The 17906-nt window shown below is 39.9% G+C and overlaps 1 protein-coding gene across 2 annotated transcripts; it reads right to left on the reverse strand.

Moving 5' to 3' along the window:
• Positions 1–9471: 9471 nt before the first annotated feature.
• Positions 9472–17571, reverse strand: LOC140339395 (uncharacterized). 2 transcript variants are annotated; one of them, XM_072424094.1, is made up of 5 exons: positions 17490–17571; positions 14834–14996; positions 13338–13490; positions 12763–12853; positions 9472–12059 (listed from the first exon to the last, which is right to left on the reverse strand). In XM_072424094.1, the coding sequence occupies exons 2-5, from the start codon at positions 14954–14956 to the stop codon at positions 9661–9663; spliced, it is 2766 nt and encodes a 921-aa protein (XP_072280195.1). In that variant the 5' UTR covers positions 14957–14996; positions 17490–17571; the 3' UTR covers positions 9472–9660. The 2 variants fall into 2 exon arrangements, with proteins under 2 accessions (XP_072280195.1, XP_072280196.1); XM_072424095.1 differs by lacking the exon at positions 17490–17571 and having other exon boundaries at positions 14834–15546.
• Positions 17572–17906: the final 335 nt, after the last annotated feature.

The raw sequence follows: 17906 nt of genomic DNA on the forward strand, positions 1-17906 counted from the left end.
ACTCGTTCTAAAGCTACGTACACACTTCCAATTATTATCGTTGGAAAACGAACGACGAACGATCCTGCACGATCCTGCACGAACGATCGTATAGCACCGATCCTGCACATAGAGATAACGACACGATCGTTCGTAGATATTGTACACATAATAGATACGATCGTTTGAGCGATAGAGGAACTATGTGCACGACAGGAAAGTGAACGAACGTTCGTTCATTACGCATGCTCAGACCATGGACGATCAACGAACGACCGTACACACGAACGATGTTCAACGATCGTCGTCCAATCCGATCCGCCGGTCCGGTCGTTCGTTTCCAACGAGTTTCCTCGTTCGTCGGCGTCGTTGGTTACTTTTTTACGAACGATTTTTTGCCCAATCGATCGTTCGATTCGATCGTTCGATTGGAACGATAAAAATTGGAAGTGTGTACGCACCTTTAGCTGGTGAAAGTGGAGTTAGAAAAAACAGGAGTTTAAAAACAAAGGGAGTTAAATCCTTATAGTAACCACAAACTATAAGCAAACTTTTATAACCTTTAAACAAACCTTGTAAACAAACAAACATTGTAACTGGGAAAATGAGTGGTAGCAAGGTGGAAGGTTTGGTTCAGTACACAGTCTGTCACATGTATGCACAAATGGAGCAACAGCTCCTAGGTGAATACTGCTGTGACAAATGTGAGCAAGTCACCTTTCTGGTATCACGCATTGGAGAGCTGGAGATGCACATTGCAACACTGAGAACAGTCAATCACCTTGAGAGGGGTCCCCTGCTCACTGAGCAGGCAGTTAATAGCTTAGATGTGCAGGGTGGAGAATCAGGATGAACATGTAGGGAGTTGGGTTACTGTAGCTAGAGGGAGTGGTAGGGGCTCCCAGAAAAGGAAGGCCAGCCCTGTGTTTCAGCATCACAACATATTTGCAAACTTATGTGAAGATGTGAAGGTGGCAGACCTAGTAGTGGCAACTCTAGATGTTACTGCTACCTCTAACAGTCGGGAGAGCAGCATCTAGTAGTGCTGGGGAGGGAAAGGCAGGAAGTAAAAGACAATTGGTAGTCATAGGGGATTCAATGATCAGGAGGACTGATAGAATATTTTATTGCCAGGATCCCTTCAACCAAATGGTTTGTTGTCGCCCTGGTGCCAGGGTTTGGCATGTGGTGGACCGAGTAGACAAATAGCTGGGAGGGGCTGGACAGGACCCATCTGTCTTGGTCCATGTTGGAACCAATGACAAGATAGATGGAAGATGGAGGATCCTTAAAAATCAGTTTAAAGCAGTGGTCGCCAACCTTTTCGGTCCTGTGGACCACTAAAATTACGGGCTCCAGACCGCACATGTGCGGGGAGCCGGGTCCCACTAAAAATGGGAGAAACCTCCCTCATAGTGACGTCATGATGCCATAACCCCATCTGAACACAACCCGCCCACTTCCCTGAGCCTGGGATTTGTACGGGGGACATGGTCTGCGGCTCTGGCCGGTGTGTCCCCCCAGTGGGGTCCTTCTCCTGACCCCGCTTGGGGTGGCGCACCGGCCAGAGCCGCGGACCACTAAAATTTTCCCGCTGACCACCAGTTGGTGTTCGCTGGTTTAAAGAACTAGATTTAAAGTTGAAGGAAAGGACCTCCAAGGTTATGTTTTCTGGATTCTTGCCTGTGCCATGCGCAACACAGGAAAGGCAGAGGGAGCTTAGACAGCTAAACTTAAGCTTAAGTCCTGGTGCAAAAAGGAAGGGTTTGGGTTCATAGAGCACTGGGCTGACTTTTCATTGGGGTACAATCTGTATTAGGTTTGCACCTAAATAAAAGGGGGTCTGCTGTGCTAGGGGAAATATTTAGGAGATTGGTGGAGGGATATTTAAACTAGGACAGAGGGGGTAGGACAGGTAAATAGGATGGCAGAAAGGTTAGTCAGGGGTCAGCCACTAGTGAAGGGTGGATTGGGGATAGTTGGGGGAAAGTTATTGATAAATGTATGGAGCTTCCCATGTTACAAACATTGGATTGTGCAGTACTATTTGTACTGAAAAACAAAATGATATGGCAAACAATGATGGTAATTATGCTAAAAGTAGCAATGGTTTTAAGAGCCTTGAGAATTATGACTTAGTTGGCATTGATGAATCCTGGCTTTGTTCTTCGCATGACTGGGCTGTCAGTATTCCAGGGTATACTCTTTTTCGTAAAGACAGAGACAAACGAAAGGGTGGTGGTGTCTGTCTGCATGTGAGAAGTGATCTGAAAGTGAATGTGAAAGAAGAAATTGCGGATGGAACTAGCAATGGGGTTGAGGCATTATGGGTGGAGTTGAATGTGGGGTTGAATAACACACAATTAATTATTGGAGTCTGCTATAGGCCCCCAGTGCTAAGGAAGAAATAGGAAATCAACTACTAGCACAGATAGAAAAAGCAGCAAAAAGTGGAAGTGTTTTAATCATGGGGGATTTCAACTAACCTGACATTGACTGGAGTAATGGCACTACAGGAACAGCAAAAGGGAGGGAATTTGTCAATATAATACAAGATAATTTTAGGGTACAGTTTATAGAAGCCCCGACTACAAATGATACACTGCTGGACCTAGTTCTTTTTAACAATGCAGAGCTAATAACAAATATGCATATACAGTTAGGTCCATAAATATTTGGACAGAGACAACTTTTTTTCTCATTTTGGTTCTGTACATTACCACAATTATTTTAAATGAAACAGCTCAGATGCAGTCGAACTGCAGACTTTCAGCTTAAATTCAGTGGGTTGAACAAAAAGATTGAATACAAATGTGAGGAACTAAAGCCTTTTTTTAACACAATCACTTCATTTCAGGGTCTCAAAAGTAATTGGACAAATTGAAAAGCTGAAAACAAAATGTTCATTTCTAATACTTGGCTGAAAACCCTTTGCTGACAATGACAGCATGTCTTGAACTCATGGACATCACCAGATGCTGGGTTTCCTCCTTTTTAATGCTTTGCAGTGGCTTTCAGTTGCTGTTTGTTTGTGGGCCTTTCTGTCCAAAGCTTAGTCTTCAACAAGTGAAAGCTTGCTCAATTGGGTTCAGATCAGGTGACTGACTTGGCCGTTCAAGAATATTCTACTTCTTTGCTTTAATAAACTCCTGGGTTGCTTTGGCTGTATGTTTTGGGTCATTGTCCATCTGTATTATGAAACGCCTCTCAATCAATTTGACCGCATTTAGCTGGATTTGAGCAGACAGTGCCCCTGATTCATCAATAAAATCCGTGTTTTGCTGCTTAAGAATGGCTTGTTGCACCTGCATGGAGAGCTCCTTTGACCACATGTTGTCTGTTCACAGCAAAATCTTCTACATACAAGCAAACCCCCTGCCCCCCTCAAATCAACTTCAGGCCTTTTATCTGCCTAATTGATAATGACATAACGAAGGAATGGCCCACACCAGCCCATGAAATAGACTTTGAGTCAATTGTCCAATTACTTTTGAGCCCCTTAAATGAAGTGATTGTGTGAAAAAAAGGCTTTAGTTCCTCACATTTTTATGCAATCTTTTTGTTCAACCCACTGAATTAAAGCTGAAAGTCTGCACTTCAGCTGCATCTGATTTGTTTCATTTAAAATTAATTGTATAATTAATAGTAATGTACAGAACTAAAATTAGAAAAAAGTTGTCTCTGTCAAAATATTTATGGACCTAACTGTAAAAGAGAAACTTGGTAGCAGTGACCATTTTATGATTTAATTGAATATAAGCAGTACACAGGAAGCAAAAAAAGGAAAGATAAAAACATTTAATTTTAGGAGAGCAAATTTTCCAATTATTAAGGGCGGCTGTCTCTCACTTGGAAAGGGAGACAATATTGTCCTCAAAGAACACTGAACAGAAATGGGAATGTTTCAAGTCTGTTCTACAAAAGCACACTGAAAATATATTCCAATGGGCAATAAGTTTAGGAGGCTAAAATTAAAACCTTTGTGGCTCACAGCTGATGTTAAAAAAGCAATAAGTAACAGGAAAAAGGGCATTCCAAAAATATAAAAATGAAGGGTCACCTTCATTGTTTGAAAACTATAAAGAATATAACAAAAGATGTAAAAAAAGATAAAATGTGCAAAACTTCAAAATGAAAGACAGATTGCAAAGGAAAGTAAGAAACCCCCCAAATTTTTTAAATTTATTAATAGCAAAGAGATCAGATGAGCATGTAGGCCCCTTAAAGTATGTCGCTGGGTTGGTAACTGGGATAAAGAAAAGGCAGATTAACTAAAAACTTCTTTTAGCTCTGTGTACACAAAGGAAATGTCAGATCTCAAGTCCAAATTCTTAAATTGCCTTTAATCAGTTACAATGGCTCAGAATTGATATGATTGAGAAACAGCTGAGAAAAAAAAAGGTTGACAAAGCACCAGGACACCATGGATTACATCCACGTGTCCTCAAAGAGCTGAGTTTGTTTTTTTCAAAGCCATATTTCTAATTTTTAGAGACTCTTTAGTCACTGGCAAGGTACCAATGGATTGGATGGATTAACATCCATAGTTGGAATGGTCCTACAGAGTTTGATAAAGAACCACATAGAGGAGTTTCTGCTAGAAAATAAGATTATAAGTGATAGTCAGCATGGCTTCAAAAAAACTGAAGTTGTCAAAGAAATTTACTCTTTTTATGAGGAAGTAAGTAAACAGGTAGATAGTGGACTAGCAGTTGATATAGTGTACTTGGACTTTGCTAAAGCATTTGACACTGTACCCCACAGACGGTAAAAATGCAAGTTAGGGTCAATAGGTTTCGAAAATTCAATTTGTAAATGGATGGAGAACTGGCTTAAAGACCGCATCCGAGAGTTGTAATTAATGATTCATACTCTGAATGGTCTAAGGTTATTAGTGGTGTATGCCAGGCTTCAGTGTTGGGACCTTTACTGTTTAACATCCTTATAAATGATATAGAGTTTGGGATTAAAAGTACCATTTCTGTGTTTGCAGATGACATCAAACTATGTAATGGAATTATGTCCAAAACAGGATGTCTATAATGTACAAGCAGACCTGGATGTACTGTTTTGATTAGGCAGCCAGGTGGCAAATTACATTTAATATAGATAAATGTAAAGGTATGCACTTGGTGGCTAACAACATGCATGCTTCATACTGTCTAGGGGGAATACATTTGGGGGAGACAGAAAGGGAAATGGATCTGGGGGTTCCAGTAGATCATAGACTTAATAACAACATGCAATCCCAAGCTGCAATATCTAAAGCTAGCAAAGTATTTTCTAGTATTAAAAGAGGAATAGACTGCAGAGATCAAGACATAATCCTGCCCCTGTACAAAGCATTGGTCAGACCACATCTGAAATATGCCGTCCAGTTTTGGGCACCAGTTCACAAAAATGACATTGTAGAATTGGAGAGTGCAGAGAAGGGCAACAAAACTAATAAAAGGAATGGAGGAGCTCAGCTAAGAGGAAAGATTAGCTGAACTGAATCTATTCTCCTTTGAGCAGAGACGTTTAAGGGGGGATATGATCACCTTGTATTAATATATAAACGGTCCATATAGAAAACTGTCTTCCCCATTATTTACTTTGAGATCATTACAAAGAACAAGAGGGCACTCTTTGCGCACCTACAACTAGTTTCAGCAACTATAGATTGCTTTAAGAAAAAGCTGGATGTTTTTCTAGAAGCACAGAATATAACTGGGATTTAAGGCTTTAAAGTAAAAATAACAGTGATTGTTGATCCAGGGAACATCCGGGGGATATCTGGGATATGCTTATTTCCCTAGTGGTTGAACTTGATGGACTTATGTCTACTACTATGTACCTACTATTTACTACTATATACTATATACTACTACTATATACTACTATGTACCTATGTAAACATTTTATTCAAACAACTCCACTAAATACAGAGATCCAAATGGATGCGACTTTAAGCACATATTTCCAACAAACCTCTACACAGAGATAAAGTATATGAAAATTTTACAACATATTAAGTGAAAATATGGAATTCTTTTTAACTTTTACTACTATGCAAAAATGGTTTAGAGACCTTGATTAACAAATTTATTGGGCTAAATTCCTTAAAGAAACTTATAAAGCTACCAGATGCGAGAATCACTGGGACCTTTTTTATTGGAATTCCATTTTCCAAATGATCTCTGAGCTAGCTCTCACACAGACTTTGCCTACTCCAGAATGGGCACTATTACATATTACTATTGAACAGCTTCCAAACACAGTTAGAAAATAGTTATTCAAATACTTTTAATAGCAAAATTACACATTACTAGATTGTGGAAAGATAACCGTATCCCAAATCATATAGATATAATTAATGACTTAAATCTTTATTGTGCATGTACTAGTTTCTATAAACACCTCATATGAGAATTTTCTTAGCAAATGAGATATTTGGTTACGACATCCACTATGTAAAGTCAAACGATAAATATTTAATATGTTACGATGGTACTATGTTGTTGTATCAGATTGAAATTGATTATTGATTATAGTTACGATAGGTTGGTAACCTATCTAGTTATTATTATTATTATTATTAAATTTGGGCACTTGAGATTTGGGCACGTGACCAGGGTCCTAACGTGACCTTGCCTGTTGTTTAAATAGAAGTGCTTTGGGTTCTGATTAAGGATTGGACTAGTTGGATATCTAGTTGTAATTTTCTTCCCCAAACTCGTTTTAGTATTTTATTTTTTCGTTCTTTATTATGAATTTTTCAATTTTACCTTGTTCTGTAATACCTGTAAGAAAAACTTTCATTAAAGACTAACTGAACTATAAAAAATATTTTCTACAACCTGTTCACTGTGATGTTAGTAATCACAATGTGCCACTTCTTGAGAGAACAGTCGTGTGGGCTTTGCTGGGCAATACATCTGAGATGGTCCAAATGTCTTGAATCTTCTGATACTGACACTGAAATTCTCTCATGGCCTGGGAGAAGCCGAGGCCAGAACGTGTTTTTTTTTATTGTATGAAGATAGGAAGGTCCTACGTAGTTCAGATTTAGCCTTTTTAGTTGTTATATACCAGTTACAGTTCTTCCAAGCCTTGGATGGGATCTTATACGTAGAGCTTCCCGTGTACTTCTTGTGTTTGTCCTCTGTGATTTTTTGGTATACTTTGAGGCATTCTTTAATTTGCCAGAAGGTTCTTCAAGGACTAGGCCTTTCATTTTTTGAAAAAATATCTACCAGGACTTTTTGTTTGTGACTTGCTAGCCATTGTTTGCTGTTATGCCTACCCTGGTATACTGTTTTAATCATCCCAGTAAAATACTTCTTTTATCTTTCAATGAATGGATAAATTTACTTACTGTAAGTATCTTTACTTGGAATCCATTGAGGTATATAGTTCCCATCCCTTTGTGTTTATGGTCATGTTCTCCGCTAGGCTATCCTAGGTTAATCGTGAGCTTTTAATAAAAATAATCAAATTCACAAACATATAAATATTTTTTTGTAAACAAATATTAATATTTTTGAAAACTATGTTGTGAATTTGTATTTAGAATCAGAGATTTCATTGTGACTCCTAAATCAGACTAAGAATCCCTGAAACACGTACAGAATTTACTACAATAGGATTGCAAATGTACAGATATATGCTAAGATATATATGCTTGGAGACGTGATTTTAAAATTTGTATTGAAATAAGGTTCTGCTGGCACTTGAATATGTTTTTGAATTGTTAGGTATGATATGATGCCTTAAAAGTCTCTAAGCTTCCTTCTTCCTGTTTGTATATATAGCCATGAGTTTTGTTTGACAGTGTCTGAGCCCCTTGTAGGGTGTAGAATATCCTGAAGATACAAAACTTACTGTGTGTTTCAATGGGCTTCAAGAAAAAGGTTTTTAGACAAGTACAAAACTCTCATCTTGCACTTTTTAAACAGATGTACCAAAATGTTTTAAATGTTTTATTTACAGATCAAAAGGGAACAAATCAGAGAACTTCACTGGTATGCTAATAAACCCTTTAGGCATACTTAACATAAGCCTTAACATAAGTAAATTTTTAGAATGACCCCATTTAGAGGGAGGGGATACAGCAGAAGCTCACACAGAAAAACAAAGAACTTGGAAATCCTCCTTCCACCGCACACATTAGACTCATGCCTCATGAATACATGAGTGTTGAAGAGTGTAAAAATATCTTCAGCTAAAAATGGTTAAAAAAGACCTGTCAGGAGGGCAGTTATTTTAGAAAGCTAGCTGTCTACTTTTAAACCTGCTTTGGTGTGAGAAAAACTGCTACACAAATGTGGTTTAGGAAATGTAAATGATTACACTTGATTGCACCGATAAATATGAATTGCTGCTAGCTTTGACATGTGCAGACAGCCTAGGATTTTCGGTTGCCCTGTGTGTCTGGTTTTCAGTTGCCCTGTGTGTCTGAAAAAGCACAGAATGGTGTGGGAGGTGCGATGAGAGGTTAGAAATATTCTGGAGACAATAAGAACACTTAGCACTGACAAAACCTACTAAAGTCTCGGTTAAGAGCTGTGCATGACAGGCCAAAACCACCAACTTCTACGTGCAAGGCAGTGGCCTGCCAAAGTCAGACAGAAATGTGAAGCAGTAAGCTTCCTGAAAAGATTTCAACATAATAAACTAGGTAAAAATATTTGTGGAAAATGTAGCAAGTGATACAATATACTACACATTTTATTTTTAGACTTTTTTTTATACACATCAATCTGATCTCCTTAAACTACCCTTAATCAATCTTGCCCATTAGTGTAAACTTCTGGCAAAATGTCTACTACAATTTTAATGAAATCCCATGACCACTTTAGGTGCTACTGGCCCAAAATAGGTGGCACCTCAAAAGCCATTTTGTAAGGCTACCATGAACAGATAAAATGTATACCTGACATTGAAGCAAGTATTCTGTATTAGTTCCAAAGCAAAGAACATGTGCAGAATAATCAAGAACTAAGAGCCTTCCCTGGAAGTAATGCTGCCTCTAGAAATTGGACAATGGGAGCTTCATATTTGATGGTAGCTGTCCTGACAGGTCCCCATTAGGTTTCGTAGACTGTTATAAGTTCAAGGAGAGGGTGGGTAGATGCCCTTTTAGCACAGAAAAATGGCAGGGAAGTAATAAAGAACCATAGGGTAACATTGTGCCTTCACACTCAAACATCCACAACTACAAAATTACAGCGTAGTGCAGTACTTTTCAGGTTACCAACTAACTCTGTATGGCTTCAGTTCCTTGACTGCTCTCGTAGTGACATATATAACCTTATTTTCATCTAAACAAAAGATTTTAGATAGCACAGAGGACACTAATAGATCCAAGAACTGATTATACAAACAAAAAAAAATATTTTAACAATAGGTCCTGGCCTTTCTTAACAATAACTTGCACATAATTTCTATTAGTCTGTCCCCAGGTGCCATCACATATGATGTTGCTGTCTGCCAGTAAATGGATTTCTCCAGTTTGAGTTTGGCCCTCCACTGTTCATAGATAGAAGGTCCCCTTTGAAAACAAGTATTTATTTAGGATTTCAAGTAGTCACAAACAATACCAAAAATCGTTGTATCCCATGCTACAGAAAACATAACTGAAGAACATAAAACTAACAAAAGGTAATAAATAATTTATTATCTAAACAAGTCAAGTTCTTCTCAAACTTGCAAAGCTCTTTCACTATTGTGGGTTCGCCTGTGTCGAACAAGATGTGCATCACGGGTGAACCGTTTTCCACACTCCTGGCACTCATAGGGTTTTTCCCCTGTGTGAGTGGCTTGATGCCTCATGAAGTGGGAGTAGAAGTTAAAACTCTTTCCACATTCCATGCAAATAAAAGACTTCTCCTTGGAATGGGTCTTCTGATGTCTGGCCAATGCCAACTGGGAGCTAAAGTTTTTGTTGCAAACGGGACAGTTGCATGTGGTTTGGCCAGTGTGGAGTTTTACATGCTGATTCAAGAGAGCTGCGTATTGAAAGCACTCACCACATTCCTTACAAGTGTATGGACTTTCTTTAGCATGGGTGCGCTGGTGACGAGAAAGGTGAGATTTTTTAGTGTAACTTTTGCCACACTGAGTACATGAGTGTGGCCTTTTCCGCCGATGCATTTTGGTGTGACGGGTCAGAAATTCATGGCTCTCAAAGCACTTTCCACATTCAAGGCAAGAATACGGTTTATTTCCCATGTGAATCTTGCGATGCCTGACCACATGTGCTTTTCGCCTAAAGTACTTTCCACATTCAGGGCACATGTAAGGCTTCTCTCCTGTATGAGTCCTGTAGTGGTCAACGAGTTGTGACCGGCTAGGAAATTCTTTTCCACATTCCGAGCAGACGCACTCATTGGCTCCTGCATGGACCTTCAAATGGTAGTTTAAAAGACTCTGGCTGGCAAAGCTTTTGCCACACTCTGGACAAGATATCGTGGCAATGTGGCTTCCCCAGTGTAACTCCAAGAGGGCCTCAAACCGAAAAGATTTTCCACATTCAGCACATGAGAATGGCTTTTCTCCCATGTGTACTCGCTGGTGCTTCTCCAGCTGTGACAGTACATTATAGCATTTACCACATTCTGAACAAGCAAAGCCGACTTTTTCTTCATATACTGTGGATGGGTTTTGAGAATTTTCTTCATCATTTGTTTGCATGTGGTTGTCATTGTCTTCGACGTCAGAACCAGAAGTGTTGGCTTTGTGTACTTTACGATGTTGTTCGAGAACATGTAAAGAATGAAAACACTTCCCACAGTCTGGACAGGCAAAGGTTATGTTTTCCTCATAATCTTCAGATGAGGTTTGAATTAGTATTTCTTCATGGCTGTTGGACGACGAGTTGTCTATTTTATTTGCATGCAGGCTTTCCATATCAGAAATTGGCGGGTTAGCCCTGTGTATTTTACGGTGTTGGTTGAGGACATCTAGCCGGTGGAAGCACTTGGTGCATTGTGGACAGGGAAAGAGTTGTTTGTCTCCATGGATGCGTCGATGTCGCAACATATGCGACTTCCTCCGAAAGCCCTTTCCACACTCTGAGCACACAAATGGTTTTTCACCTGTATGAATCCTTCTATGGATCTCAAACTCGGTCTTACATGAATACTGCTTCCCACATTCGCAACAGATCAGAGGCTTTTTCTGATGGGACTTGGAATGGTGCATCAACAGATTGCTGTATTTGAAACACTTGCCACATTCTGAACAGGAAAAGGGCTTTTCTGGATTGTCTGGTTCTGGTTGGGTATTGATAGAATGGGCCGAGTAATATTTGTAAGAGATCTCCTTAGCATGTCCTCTCAGGAAAGAAGACGCAGGAGACATGCGTTTGTTGGCTACATTCATGATAACATCCTCTTCACATGTTACCTCATCTTCAGGTTCTACTTTGACACATGATGCCACATAATCTAAATGCGAGTTTGCGCTAGTCGGTACGCTACCTGTGCTTAGAAAGTTCTCATTGTCGTCTGAGTGCTCTTGTGACTGAGAGTAGCTCTCTTGCTCATATGCATTTGATTCCTGCTTTATGTGGGTGGCTACATACGAACCTGTTACATGGTTGGACCCAGTAATACTTTCTGTATACAGTGCTGGCTCATTTTCTGACCTGTGAGGCATGTGCTTCATCAGTTCCTCCTCTTCCTGTTCTCTAAGATGTTCCTCAACCCAGTCTGTTGGTTCTTCTTTAATCTTAACAGTCATAAAATCTGTCTGTCTCAGTTTATCCTGAAAACTAGACCGGGACATTTCACCACCAATAACCACAGGTTTACAGATGTCTGAACTTGAGAAAGTTTCTGGAACGTAAGATGTGAAGTTGTTAGGAATGGAATCATAGTCAACTTGATCAGTTGGAATGTGAATGTAAATTTCAGGGAGCTTAAAGCCTTCCCTTGGCGAAGAGGTAGCTGTGACAATGGTGGGGTTTGAGCTGCCTTGGACCACTTTGAAGGAGGAGTTGTGGGGGCTGACTGTGATGATGCCTCGGTCTTTACTGATGTACACAGGAACAGAAGCTGGGTGGAACTCTACAGGCTCATTACTGCTTGTGGGTGACACTGTTTAGGAGAAATAGAAAGAGAATTAATTGGAGGTTACACAAAACAGGTGACATGGTATGTAAAGTGTATCTGTCATGTTGTAATACATATTGTTATGAAGGTTTTAATGTATACTGTTGAGATACATAACCATATCTTAAGTGTTTTTATGGTTGTATGCTATATATGTGCTCTATGTGAGAAATCTTTGTTTTACAAACATTCAATATGTTGCACAGAACTACTGGAGAACTATGGGATAGCTAAAAAGAAAGCATGACAATAACGCTTTGTTTTAAAATCCAAGGCAAAAATATAAAAAAAATTGGTAAAACCTCAGAAGCTAATGGTTTAAAAGGCCATTAGAAGATCGATTTGTCAGAATTCATAACTCTTTCTCCAGATTGTACAGAATTGTAAGTCTTGATGAAAGGGGCAATGGTACTGGATCCTAAAATGTGTTGAGTTTGTCCAAGAAGGTTGGCTCATGTCTGAGCACAGCCTAACCTGAGCAATTTGTATTCTACAACAAAATAATTAAACCCTGGACCTAGCACCACCCATTCACACTTCTGCAGCAACAGAAGCACAAAAGTGGACTTAACTTTTTTTTTCCTATTTATTCACCAACATAAAAAAAGCATTCCTAGAGTTTTACTTAAGGGGGCTAGGCATTTTATTTCACAGCTAGTTTCCAGTTGTCTTCTTTATTGAATCTTACCCTGCAAACGAGGCTTCTGTTTTTTCATATAGCCTTCCTTAACGTCCACCTCCTTCTCAAGGTCATCATCATCTTCTATATATTCCCACTCCTGTATATAATGGTAACATTTTATGGAAAGCTGAAGCAACTAACATATAGGCAACATCTGGATATATCTCCTCTGTTACAGTGTTCTCCCAAAAAAGTTTTTATTACGAGGGAGGGGGGAAAACCGTAGTTGGGTGGTCAAATGTGGGCAAGGCCACATTCCAGGCCATTTATTTTATAGGCTCCATTTATTTTTACGTGAGCTATTTCATAACCCACACCTTTTTCAGATTTCGTTATTTATTCCCATACTTTGTCACAGCTCCAAGGGAAGAAGCATAAACTTCCTATATATAAGCCCGGTGAAACCAGAAAGAAATCCAGTGCGAATTTCCATGTGCTATTGCAACCTGTGTTGCATATGGGGATGTGGGATTGGGAGAGAAGCTGCTATCAGATTCAAGTTGAAGCATGGAAATTAACAAGGTGGCCTGGGAGAACACTATGTTACCAGATAATGTTGCATAACTTCTAGCACAACTTGCCTCCTCTGTTAGCAGCGCAGTTATCTTATTGGTGACTTCAAGGATTTTTTTGCTGGTGTTCCTCTGTGACTCAGGACAAGGCTCCACCAAAGGTCTCTGTATGGTATCACTGTATTTCATGTGGACTCCGGACTCCTTCACAATGACATAATCCTATTTATTGGAAGAGATTAATTTGTAAAAACAATGAAGGACTAAGTAGAAGGAAACATTATTTTTAGACAGATATAGGCATTTTCTAACTACCTACGTAGAGTCTTGTGTAGCCAATACCTATTAGGTGTCCACTATGCTATATATAGATCTGCTTTATCCTGTAGGCACTAATACCACTTCAACTTCTCTTTTGTAATCCTTGGAGGTGGAGATTAAAAAATCAGTGGGTTCCTCAAATAGACCCCATTGCTTAAAGGAAAAATGTAAAAACATGCAGCCTTAAAAAGAATTCTCTTATTTCTCCCCTGGCTGGCAAAAAGCTGGTAAAAGTGACAACCTTCTAGAGATAGTGGTGGTCCCCCACTATGCACTCCCTTTGGTCCCCACTATGTTCTGTATTGATTTAGCGGACTATACTAAAAACCCCACTGCACACTAGGGGTCGTGGGTATCTGGCACACTACGGTCGAATGCTGATGACTTGCCTTAAAAGGAGAAAAGTTCAAACTCAGTGCCCACAAGCTTGAGATGAGTAACCAAGTATCTCCTAGACCAGGCTGCTTTTTTTATTTTTATTTTTGTGTTGTTTTTTGTTTCCTGAGTAACAGCCATTTCAAAATAAAATTGTAATTGTAACCCATTCTTCTAGTCTATTCTCAAAAATATCCTTTAGATATACAGTAGTAGTTTATCTATTAGAGATAGGTTGGTTCCCACCTACATCTGTATTTCTAAGATTTTTTGCCACATTCACAAGAATATTGAACAATAGGAAGTATGAACAGGGGAATAAATATTCCAAAGCATTTGGCGGGGGATTTTCCTGTTTCTTCAGGGAAAATCGGTTGGTGAAGAACCATTAAACATCAAAATCTTAGTGAAGAAACAAGCATGGCATAATTACAATCATAGTAGGTGATAATATCACAAGGAGACCACCAAGGCATCACAAGGCATCAAGACAACAAAAGAATGGGAGCAGCGTCTTTCTGGCTTTATTGAGGATGAAAAACTTTGCATGCAAGTTTTAAATTTGAAGACTCTAGACCAACCAATATCCACTGAAGAAACAGGAAAGTCAGTGAAACACGTTGAAATGTCTAATGTATCGGTCTCACACAATAAGCAAACTTTGAAGTGGAACTTGTGATTTTTAACTTTATACTTAAAAACATAAGTGTTTTAACTGTACAAAAAGCCCAACTTGTTTGCCTCACTTTGGGTGAGAAGGGTTAACCCCTTTTTTTACTTCATTGTCCCTTAGATAGAGCTCTATAGGACCCTTCAAATCGTTGTCTACTATCAGATTGTAAAATGAATGGTCAGCTTCATTCTCTCACCTCTTCCAGAAGCAGATACAGGATCTCGAAAACCAGACTCAAGATCCTTTCCGTCACGTTACTCTTCTCCTTGTCCATGGTCTGGAAGTCCTGCTGAATTTCCAAGCTAAGATTTGTTTCCATGTAGTATTGGGCCGCTTGGATGGCCTTCTAGATCTTCAAGCTAAAAAAATACAAAAAAACTACAAAAGTTTACCTACATGCAGATATTTTATAGAACACTGAACTTCAACAAAGCAGAATGTAAGAGAACCTATCACCAACCTAAACCTTTGCACTACTCTATAAAGAGTCAATTTCTTAGCACAGCCACGATTCCTTCTCCCAAATCACAGACCCTTCTTTTCTGGGAGTGTCTGCTGTCTGTGCTGCTCCAGCTTCTCTGCCAGGAAAGGAAGGAGTGGAATAAATACTATAGAGTGCCACTATTGAGTCATGCTAAGATCACTCCTGTACTGCCCTCCGTCATGTAAGCGGCACTGTCTCAACCGCCCTCCGTCATGTAAGTAGCACTGTCTGCACCGCCCTCTGTCATGTAAGCGGCACTGTCTGCACTGCCCTCCATCATGTCAGCGGCACTGTCTGCACCACCCTTCAACATGTAAACAGCACTGTCTGCACCGCCCTCCGTCATGTAAGTGGCACTGGGAACATTTAACATAGGGACGACTCCTAGATACGAATGGGGCTTCCCTGTTCGTTTGTGTGCAGGATAGAGGCTTGATGGGGTTGGGGGGCCAGTTTGCATGACCTGCAGAAGAAAGTCTTTTGCTGTTCTGCAACCTCTTATAACTCTTTAATGACCAAGACAAACTCTGCAGTTGTTTCTTTTTGCATATCAAAGCACAACTTGCTTTAGAAGTTAAAGTTTTTTTTTTTTTTTTTTTTGTTTGTGATTAACCCACAGTGAGGATTTTATACAGTAACTGACACCACACTGCTTAATATTATGTTGAGACAAACATTTGTCCTATTTGCATTTATTAAAATAATGTACATGTTCTGACTTACATAAAAATTCAACTTAAGAACAAACCTACAGTCCCTATCTCGTATGTAACCCGGGGACTACCTGAACTAGAAAACTTTATCCAACCACTGATTCCTCTGTCATCAGAGGCAATTTGCTAATTTCAATTTGATCCAATTGATTCAAAATAATAGGAACCCTGGACTGCAATTAAGTATTTGCCAAGCCCCTTTACGATAGAATTGTCAAAGGTTTGGGGGACAGGGGAGAAATCTGTAGGAGTAGGTCCCGGAACTTAAAAAAAGGCTAGTGTATTATTTGTCCACTAGGTGTTGCTGTGTTTGCTTTCACTTTCTGGCTTGTCAAGGCGTTTAACAACTACTATGCTGTATCGATAGTCCAGAATGAAAACAAACGAAGCACCGCCAAGTGGACAAATAAGTGAATGGCAGGCGCTATTTAACCAAGATATTTCTGACACAAATTTAACTGATTTACATGAAAGCTACAAGCTTTTTACATTTTTTTCTCATCACACATGTCCCCACAGTTCCCCCCTAACCACCTTTTCCTGCTATTTTTTTGACAATTGTAAAAAATATATTCCTTAGAAAGGTATACAATAAAGACGACCCTGTGGGTTGTATAATATATTTTATTTTCATGCATCTTCATTCCCCAATTCTGTTCTAAAAGCTGTTATATCATCATCCTCGTGTAATGCCATCAATTTAACAATGAGCAAGTGGAAGTTCATTACTTCTGCCCTCTGGCGGCATGTAAATACAGACAAAGCATGGATTATATATGAAAACAGACACCTTTGTATCTGTTATTGTAGCATTGAGGTCACAATTCTCTTCCCTGAAGATTATGAAGAGGTCAGTGTGGTGGGGACAGAGATCTGAACTAATGTATTTTTCCCCTGCATTATCGTGAGGTGGTTGTGTTAGGATTGCCAACTTGTATCAAATGATTGGTCAACTAATGAGAAAGCACTATTTTTGACAAGGTGGCATACAGCACACCAATGTAAGAAGAGCACTTTGGAGCAATGCAGGCTCATCCTTCCCTTCCCCAACATCACAGCCAGATCGGATCTAACCCACTGCCCCCTCCACCAATATCTGACTGGCACTGACCCACAACCAAGTCTTCTTTCTTTTTGACTTGTATGGGGTTAGCACACCTTAGTACTTAGCCTTATAGAAGTCTATGAAGCTCCAGCACCAAAGGTTCGTGGATGACCGGACCAGATTCTCATCCCGTATGTGGGACTGAACCAGATCCTCACCCCATGTGTAAGAACAGACCAGATCCTCACCCCATGGGCCCCTGTAGAAAAGATCAGGATGGTGCAATGCCACGAATATAAATAAATAAATGGGGGGGGGGGGGGGGGGGCAATGGGATAAGCATAGTTAACCTAAACGTGACATTTGGAATATATTCATATCATTGACACAAATGCATTCCACATACACATCTGGATTTTGCCCCCCCCCTATTGAAGAGACGGTGACATGACAGGTTCAGTGAATGTGGGAGGAGTTGCCCACCCTGTCTGATAGTAAGTAAAGGTGACAATAACAGACAACCCTCCCCCTTGAAAGAAATACATAATGAGGATAACCCCATCAGCCCGTACACCCCCAGTCCTTTGCACTGTGAGGGGTTTCCCTGTACCTGGCCTCCTCCGTTCTTCTTTGCACAAAGGCCCCGATACACAGCAGCAGCTCAGCTGCCTCCAGAATCGCAGAGAATGTCGGGAAATGTAGTCTCGTGCAGGATAATCCAGGGCGCGTGACGCCACATCCTCGTTTCTATGGTGAAGAGACGCTTGGGGGGGTTGGGGGGCTTAAGCAAGGCGAGCAAGCGACGTCACCACTTGAGACCGAGTGGAGGGGACGAGCCGGATGCTCAGTTCAGGGCTCTCTTTCAATGACAATAATGCGACTATAAAATAAGTATTAAAGATGTCTAATGACAGAAAACTACCAGATACATACAAAGAATGTTTGGTTACAATGACACCTAACTAGAGATGGGATATATTGGACAAGTAAACATTTAGTTATTTCCTAGATTGTAAACTCTTCTGGG

Source organism: Pyxicephalus adspersus, chromosome 10 (genome assembly GCF_032062135.1).
Source record: "Pyxicephalus adspersus chromosome 10, UCB_Pads_2.0, whole genome shotgun sequence".
In the NCBI taxonomy this organism is placed as follows: Eukaryota; Metazoa; Chordata; class Amphibia; order Anura; family Pyxicephalidae; genus Pyxicephalus; species Pyxicephalus adspersus.

Coding starts and splice junctions, on each gene's coding strand:
- LOC140339395 (XM_072424094.1), bottom strand. CDS start 14,956: ATGGAAACAAATCTTAGCTTGGAAATTCAGCAGGACTTCCAGACCATG. Junction 13,491..14,833: donor TGTATCTGCTTCTGGAAGAG/GTGAGAGAATGA, acceptor TCCAATAAATAG/GATTATGTCATTGTGAAGGA. Junction 12,854..13,337: donor CTGCGCTGCTAACAGAGGAG/GCAAGTTGTGCT, acceptor CATTATATACAG/GAGTGGGAATATATAGAAGA.